We start from the raw sequence: 9,404 nt of genomic DNA on the forward strand, positions 1-9,404 counted from the left end.
GCTCTGAAGTCGACGAACAGGTGGTGCGTCTGCAAGGTGAATTCTCGAAATTTATCGATAATTTGTCGCAAGGTGAACATTTGGTCCGAAGTGGAATGTCTCTCTCGAAAACCACATTGTTAATCACCGACATCCTGCAACGGCCTCAGTCAGGCAGAGAATTTTTTACATAGAATCAAAATGAGTTATGTCCCGAGTAATTACTGCAGTCCAGACAGTGACCTTTTTTGTAGATCGGGCATGAACTCCCCAACCCCCAGTTCGATGGTAATTCTTCATCAGACCACACTTTCAACATGATCCGATTGCCATCGATACAGCTGTTTGCTCCCGACTTTGAAAAGTTCGGCGGGAATGCCGTCCTTCCGCGCTGCCTTGCAGTTCCTCAGTTCCTTAACCCTTTTTAAGGCAGTGGCAACTATATTGCCACCAACAAACTATATTTTTTTCGCTGCACTAAGAATATTGTTTTTAAATTTGGCTTAACCTAAGCCTTCTAAAGGTGTCTTGGAACACTTCAGTTTTGTCTAGGACTGCTAGAAGTGTACAATATTCATTTTGGGTTCATTTTTATGTAAACAAACCGTGATTTTAAAAAGTCTTCAAGAAATTCATTGTTAATTTGGTGAAAGTCCAACAAATTGGTAAGTTTTTCACCAGAAACTTTCTATTTAAGACCTACTATGTTAGATTATGCAGTTTTTTTTTGTTAAAACGCATGGTGTGGATGACAAATTTCAAATTTCTTATTAATTTTTTTTCATGATACCACTTGAATAATTTTTTATTTCGATCTTTTCCATGCAAAATAAATAAAGTCCTACTGTTACATTCTAGTAACTATGATGTTTCATTTTTTTATAATCACAAAAAAGCAAGCTTACAATATAGCTGCAAATAAATTGCTTCCATCGTTTTTGGGGTTAACGGGCAGTGGCAACTATATTGCCACTAACATTGTGCGGTTAACGGGCAGTGGCAACTATATTGCCGCCAATTTTTTCAATTGATTCAATAGAGAATTTTTTAACAAAGGTGCAGATGTGTTGTTCCTCCTGTAAGGAATACGTTTTACTGAAGTTTATGTTGATTCCTTGCGTAGTTTCCACGGCTACGCAAGGAATTAACTGCTAAGGGTTAACTGCTTTCTTCACCTCATCCGTGGATGGTGAATCCACAGCTTGCCCATCATTCTCAATATACATCCTGCCGTTGCACATGACAGGGTACACGCTTTGGTTCCTGATTCCGTTAATCTTTTTGTAGAAGCTCCTCTCATCGTGCTTGGAGAATCAGCCCTCCGCCTCCGCAAGAACACGCTCCCAATGCTGACATTTCTCCCGGCGATGGAGTCTCTTTGCAGTGGCTCAGCCATCGAGTCTCTTTGCATGTGTCACAGCCGTCGCCAATTCGCGTTGACGGTGTTGCTGATATTTGTTTGGTTTTTGCATGCGGAAAAGAAGGAAGGAAATATTTTTGCTTTTGTCATCACGCACATTTTGACAATTACATATGAGTGTTCACGTAGGTGCGAACAGCCTTCAAAATCTCTTTCAACGCGAATAACCCGAATATGTGAGCATTATAATCGACGCAAACTTTTGCCGCTAGCAACGATTATTTGGAACAATTTTTTTTTTATTCACAGGGAATGGGTCAGTATTCTAACGGCTTGGTTTGTGAAGTAATAATTTCGAACTGCATGTCAACTTAAAACAAACTAAATTATCGATCGATGAATTGCGCTATCGCTAGAACAGTACTCGTTTTAAAAGTATCTTATCCGACCATTGCACCACGATAAAACTCGAGAAGGTAAATGTTGCCATATGGCTACACACTCGAATGAAAAAACTGACACTAATTTTAGGGGGGTTCGCTGTTTCATCGTAAAACTTAGAGAAAAAAAATAACCAGAAAAGTTACCTTTTTTGAGTTGTGATATTTTTACCACTTCTAAGTAATGTATCAATGTAATGTATCAATGTAATGTATCAGTGTAATGTAGTAATGTATGATTATGTGAGGAGAATGAAGATGTCGTTATCTAGAGTCATACATAAACAAATTTCTGGTTAGAACTTATTTGATTGTCGGATATGATCGAATGAAGCCCGCTTTGTAACTATTGACTAGAATTTCAATTTATTAACATTTGTTTTCACAGATGTCCCGTAACCCATAGCCTAGACATAAGAAGCTTATCACAACCTAAGTTTGATATTTTCAATACTTAGCAGTACGTCGCTGATCATATAAAAGTTTATGTCGTGTGTTTGAAGTTCTGACGAAATGTACTCTTCAAACGAATGCATAATTATGCGGTTGATTTTTGTCTTTTCTTTTCATAAAAGAAACATGAACGTTTGTACCGATATTTCTCAAATTATTATGCTAAAATTAAATTTACGATGGCCGTTTCCATGAATAAATAATGAATAAATGGACTTCGATTCTTACTATTCACTTGTTCAAAGGGTTTACATTTTTCAGGCACACAATGAATCCTCGCTGTACATTTGATTACAAAACGATCAACGATTATTTTGCTGCATTTCTATGTTTGCTGTATTGGTTATAATATTCCTAAAACAATAATCTACACCAAAGAATCTCATTCTTCAGTCAATGAAACGGAGGAGTTCCCATAAATAAAAACCGAAACGGTATAAGTTTTTCATATATAGGTACCAGTTACAACTCCCGAGTACAAGCATTTAAAAACTAACATTTTCGAGTGTCTTGGCCAAATCCTCTCCTAGGTGAGTTGTATTGGCCGTAACAACATTATTGGGAAATTCGATTCTGGGTCCTAACCCTCGACAATGCTAGTCGGAATTGTAATTGTAGAGACCGGCGACTTTAGAAACGACTAGATCACTATAAATAATTTACGGGGTCCTGCGAACGTTGAAAGTTTTTGAAACCATTTCTTAGAGTCGAGAAGATATTTACTAGTCCCTTTCGATTAAAATGCGAAGCAGTGACTGTTACAGTCGCCTACGATCCGTACCGCGTCTCATGTATCATTTTGATTTTGCGTTTTATAGAGAGGCCATTGCTCAGAATAGTCCTCTTTGCTATTTAACGTACATTTAAGTAGCTTTGTTCAGCATTGCAAATATGTACTGTATCGTGATGTATTCGTTTCAAACAATCAGTTGTTCTATAACAATACTTTTCGCTTGGCGCCTCGGAACAAACCAAGAGCAGAGTTCGAGCAACAGGCACAAGTTAAACGCTATCTATTGGTACGTGTACATTCTTAACAATCCTAATTTGTATCAGTAATCCTCTTTCTGTGATTCCTATCTACAATAAACTGTTTATCAGTAGTTCGTAATCTAGGTCTTTTCAGACAAAGTCTAAGAGCTTTTGCTGATAATTCTTTTTTTGGCAAAATATTGATATAAACCGATAAAAGAAGAAATGCTTCCTATGAGACCGACCTGCCATGATTCGAATTTACCTCCCCACAGCATGCCGCCCGGCAGGGTGCTGCCAGCATGAACGAGATCCAGCGATAATCGGACGATCGAAATAAGCTCCATACGCTGTTTCATCATCAGCATTTTGTACGATTGACTTTAAATAAGTGACAAATAGAATAAAATAAAATATTCGGACCACTTTAAAAAGCAAGTCGTATTTCCGAACTCACCTGGACTCATTCTCCGATTTGTCTATGTGCGATTTGTGTTGTTCCATAACTGTATAGCTTCGGATTGTTCTGTAAAATGTGATACATTTGTAGTTATTGTCAACTGTCTCTCTGTTATTAGGCCTTTTTCTTTTAATTTTCATTCTACATTTTGAAACAGTACCTTAACCCTCTAGTGCCCTGTTCCGCCTTTGGACGGTCTTCAGTTGGACCTCTAAAAAGCTTCAATCAATACTTGAAAAATGTTTACCAAAACTCCTAGTGATTTTTTCTGTCTGTCTAAAAATTAACTTGGGCACTAGCAGGGGCGACTCGTGGCTTTGAAACCTACCTGTTCAATATCAAATTCAGAAAATTACTGTTCAAGGAAGTAAAGACAATAATGTCTGCGGAATAACGCAATTTATTCTCCTTGTTGCTGTTGTAAAATAAAAGTTGAAACATCTAGCTTTCAATGAGTCTTTACAATATTTTATACAATTTTGGTCTGACGCCTCCATGTGCAATGCACAGGTTGCACCCATGGACGAGTCGCCCCTGGGCACTAGAGGGTTAAATATGTCATACTCCTATTAATATTTCAATCAATCAATTGTTGCATACGAGAAAGCTTGAATGTAGCTTCATAACTGTAATACGTTGATATTGCTGTTAAAACGGGCAATACTGTGTGTATGAATCGCTCAGCCTTCAAAGAACGCAATAAAACGGGGGGTTATTTATTTTTAGCACTCCTAGGCTGTAGCATAAACGAAAATAATCCATTGTACTTCTCTGCAGGTAATTATATTTTACATACAATATAAAAAGATTTTTTTATTATCTTAAAACATCGCATGATAAGACTAAATCATCTAAAAAAAACTCAAACGATCACAAGTTATTACAACATGTTACATCCACGAACAGCCTGATAAAATAGACCACGTCCAGTGTGCCGATATCTACTGATATGATTCAACTTTCGACCGGCACAAGAAGGACAATAGCGTCACACGCAGAGATATCGAGTTTTTTAGAACAACAGTTCCTTAAAAATAAAGCCTGGATATTTATTCAGAATTATGCAAATGGTCTCTGAATTAGATAATCTTTGAAGTTGGTTTCTATTTTTGTGCAGATAGCAATTCATGTTGCAATGTTGCTTTTAGGTCTACCTAATAAAGAAAATTAATCATACGGTAGGTTCTGAAATCTTATTGAACTTTATGAAATGAATCTAAAATCTATTGGATTTTTCACGTATGGCCAACTACAATAGTATAGTTGTGTATATTTGTTCAGTAGTCTCTATACATTTGCATCTGTTTGATAAAATTTTGCGAGAAACTAGATTACCAATCTACTATTAAATGAACAAAATCCAAAGAATAGCGCAAAACATGCTAACCATTTTTACATGCTAAGCGTTTAACAGGCAAAGTCATAGAATATAGAACACATGTTATCCTATGCAAGTCAGGTGTCCAGATGATGTATGTGTATGAATTATTATTATCACAGTGAATGGCCACTGTATAATCTATACCATACAGTATGACGAGTATCTTTTCACCTGGCGTGTCAAATGCTTACACCTTATCCGTACGAATATGATAACATCGGTGCAACGGTCAATGCTTGCGTTAATTGATATCATCAAGAAGAGTAGTATATGGTTATTGGAAATCATTGAAATGGAATACCGATAGATAAAATTCATGAATTCGTAGAATTACAATTTATTTTACTTGATTGTTTAAGCATTTGTCCTAGCATTACATTTTTTCTTCCCCAATATTTTTATTATGCCAAAAAATGTGGCCTGTGATGGACAGTTGTTCTAGTCATTCGTTCAAAATTAATTACCATTGATTATCACAAAATCAAAACTAATTCGTGATACCATCGCAAAAAAGAACTCTTCCATTACTAAACAATGATATGTACGCAATGCTTATATTCGATTGAGAGAATAGTCTACTTACTTCATCAAGTTCAGGTAGATGGAGGCAACCCACAGTATCGAGTTCATAGTGTCCCATTTGGCGGGATGTTTTACGTCGAGCAGTTTGTACTCGATCATCCAGCAAATCTTATCCACCGGATAGTACAGGTGATCGATAATGTTTGTAATAAATCCTATGATACCCATGATACGGTCTGCTTCCTAAAAATGATTTTAACGAAATGAAATGCCGGAAACTTTGAAACTAATGCACACCTTGCTTCCGGTGCCATAATTCAACGAGTAGCTAATCATGGGCAGGTCATCCAGTAATCGTAGCGTTGCTCTCGTTTGTGACATTTTGGAGCTGAAAATTGCTAATTTCTTCGACAAATCGGGATCTTTGGCTGCATAAATTCCTGCAGCTAGCTTCGTTGTATAACATAACGTCCTTACAATCTGAAAATAGATCGCATACGTGTGCGTAAACAAACTTTAAAAAGGAACTTGTGTAGAAGCGGAACGCGGAAAGTTAAGCGAACCGGTATTCTGCCAAATCGTAAACTAGATTCCTGTTAGCAGTTTGTCCAAGTTGACGTGTTTAAAGTGAAAGTTGTTTTGCCAAATGGACGGCATTGGATCACCACGTACCTTGTCCCGACCCGCATAGGTATCCAACATTTCACACACTTCATTCAAAGCTTTACTCATATTGCTAATCTCTATTTCGAATTCTTAAAAAAATCTAAACACGATGATAGGTATCAAACTGCTTCAAAGCAGAGTTTCGAATCAAGTAATAGCACCACTAATAGTTTTATTTGAAAACAATGATACACTGCCGACGACTGCCGAGAAACGACTGATTTCAGGTGTTTGTTTACCACCCCATCGATACGGTCACTGCTGGTTGGGTGTTGCACTGCACGCACACAGCAGTGACGTGCCAACACGGCCGACATCCTTTATAGCAGCAGAGTTGCCAATAACCTTATTGAACAAACTGCAAGAATTTTAAAAAGAGTCAATCTCATGGAGGTGAACATATTGCAGTAACGGAACAAAAACTATAGCAACTTCAAAACGTAACAGTAACTTTTGCATATATTTTTATCATGTATCAAATATCCAAATGTGTTGCATCTCAACCAGTAAGACACGAGTAACTTTCACACTTGACATCTATCTGGTTTGTTAATCGTTAGTATACCCAACTAATTGCTAGTTGGGGGTTATTTGCTTCTCAACTGATTTACTTAACTCTTCAAGACACAATCAGAAAAAAGGAAAGAAGTGAAGCAGATTTGTCAAAAAATATATTCGAACGACCCGGCGATATAATTGTTTATAATTTGTTATAATTTATTAAAATTCATCTGACAGAGTGTGTGTCTTAAATCAACACCTTAATACTAGAACAGTGTCAATAAATAATCACCAAGATCCCTGTTGAGGCAGGTTCAACAGGGATCCTGGTCAAAGAGATCGTTCGGGGGCATATGTATCCAGGTGGTCGAGGGTTTTCGGAGAATCAATTTCATGTAGCTTGCGCCTCGAATCGTCTCTGCTCAAGTGTTTGCATTCCTAAAAACCGACAGCGTTCAGTGTAGGCTACCAGATTCGAGGGATTGCGCCAAGGGATGAATCTTAGCGCATAGCGTACCAATTTACGTTGCACGGACTCAATTGTGGCAATCCAGGAATTGTGGAATGGATACCAGACTACGGAGCAGAGTTCTAAGATAGACCACACTAGAGAGAAATACAGCGATCTTAGACAAAACGGATCACTATCTTAAACATCAATCCGAGTTGTCGATTAGCTTTAGCGATGATCTCGTTGTAGTGTAGTTTTGAAGAAGTGCGCAGTATCTAAAATAAATCCCAGATCCAACATGATTTAGTCAAATAAAATTGGCTTCGTTGTCCGATAGGAGGAGATGACACTACATTTCTGAAGGTTTACAGAAAGATGGTTTCTAGAACACCTTAGCTTGAAGTAATCCGTTTAATTTCTCACGACTTTAAAGAGTTTAACGTCGTCGGCGTATAATTTACGGCAACCTTCCGGAAGTAACAAAGAAATATCATTGATGAATAACATATAGAGTAGCGGCCCTAGGTTGCTACCTTGCGGGACTACAGAGACATTCGTGAACTGCGCAGATAACTATGAAATGGGGAATGCGGAAGGAGCGCTTAACACAGCTCTGACAAACCCATGCCCCCACCTAGCGCCTCCTCGGATCTATGTCAAATTATGACTCGGCCGGCCATATGAAATGCTGCTCCCGCCGGCTACACTCAAGATACAACCTCGTCGTGGGATGGGGACCTTAGGCTAACACCCTGCTGTAGCCGAAACAACAAATAGTTACAGAAAATGTAGAAAGATATCGATCTGGATTTTTGGTAACGATCTTTAGCATGAAAACATGGACACGAATCGGAACATGGAACGTCCCGGCCCTTGCCCGGCAGGGCAAGCTGGCTCATTTAGCTAGAGAAACTAGCCGCCTTGAGCTCAATATTCTGGGCGAAGTCCGGTGGCCGGACACTGGTGAACACAAAACATTATCTGGGAAAGTGTTATTATACTCTGGCATATGAGGTGAAAACGCAAACCGTAGGGCTTCTACTAAGTCCGGAGGCACATCCAAATCCATTTGGGCAACTTCAACGCGAAAACTGGCTCCAACAACACCGACCTCGAACGCGTCATAGGACGCCACGGGCTAGGAAAAATGAGCGAAAACGGTGAGCTGTTTTGAGAGTTTTGTGGCAACAATAATATAGTGATCGGGGGATCGCTCTTTCCTCATAAACCAGCACATAAGGTCACCTGGGTTTTCCGAACAAAAACCAAATAGACCACATTTGCATCAGCCGAAAGCGGAGAAGGAGCCTTCTTGATGTCCGGAACAAACGTAGTGCCGACATCGCATCTGACCACCACCTCTTGTCATCGTCGAGACACGTCTGCGCGTCGCACGTGTCCAGCGACTTTAAGAGAAAGTCTGGTGTCGCTATGACGTACGCTGGCTGGAGAATCTCGAGGTGGAAAGGATTTTCGTTGAACAACTGCAAGCCCGAGCCTCGGAACAGTGGATGCACATCAAAAATGCCTTCATCATGACAGGTGATGAAACTACTGACAAGTTGCGCAGTGGACGAAGGGAATGGATATCGGAAGAAATCTGGAGGATGCTTGACGAGCGGAGAGAGGCAAAAGCCAACATTGAACGGGCACGAATAAGAGCTGCGAAGACAACCACTCGTCAACGATATAATGAACTAGAGAAAGCTAGAAAACGTAAATGCTTGAGCTGGCCGACGATTAAAAAAAAAGAAAGTTCGGATGTCTTTGCAAGTTTGCGAAACATTTGGTGCTCTAATCAGATCACTCTAAATACGAAAATCCAGACGGCTGAATCAGTGACGGCGAAAAAGTGCAGACGGAGACGACTGAGGTATTTGTAAACCGTTGCCTGCGGTACATCATTCGTGCCTGGTGGCCTCACAATTGGATATCCAATGCGGAGTTCCATCGTCGGAGCCATTAACAACCGATTGCAACAGAGAATCAGGAAAGTCGGCCACAAATTGAGAAAGAGAGCGACCGAAATTTGCAGAGAGGCCCTCGATTCGAACCCGCAAGAACGACGTAGAAGAGGTAGACCCAGAGACTCATGGCGGCGCAGCCTGACCAGTGACATCCAGACTGTCGTTGAGAAACTCTTCTGGCGCCAAGTAAAAGCCATGGCAGGTGACCGTCGGCAGTGAAGAATCCTGTTGTTCTTCCAGACCAGCAGACAT

The 9,404-nt window shown here is 39.6% G+C and overlaps 1 protein-coding gene across 1 annotated transcript; it reads right to left on the bottom strand.

The window, feature by feature from the left end:
• Positions 1–2,137: 2,137 nt before the first annotated feature.
• On the bottom strand, positions 2,138–6,455 carry LOC129719041 (peroxisomal membrane protein 11C). Its single transcript, XM_055670392.1, has 5 exons — positions 6,240–6,455; positions 5,865–6,047; positions 5,629–5,810; positions 3,662–3,730; positions 2,138–3,585 (listed from the first exon to the last, which is right to left on the bottom strand). The coding sequence occupies exons 1-5, from the start codon at positions 6,297–6,299 to the stop codon at positions 3,366–3,368; spliced, it is 714 nt and encodes a 237-aa protein (XP_055526367.1). The 5' UTR covers positions 6,300–6,455; the 3' UTR covers positions 2,138–3,365.
• Between the last annotated feature and the right edge of the window lie 2,949 nt (positions 6,456–9,404).

Source organism: Wyeomyia smithii, chromosome 1 (assembly GCF_029784165.1).
Source record: "Wyeomyia smithii strain HCP4-BCI-WySm-NY-G18 chromosome 1, ASM2978416v1, whole genome shotgun sequence".
Lineage (NCBI taxonomy): Eukaryota > Metazoa > Arthropoda > Insecta > Diptera > Culicidae > Wyeomyia > Wyeomyia smithii.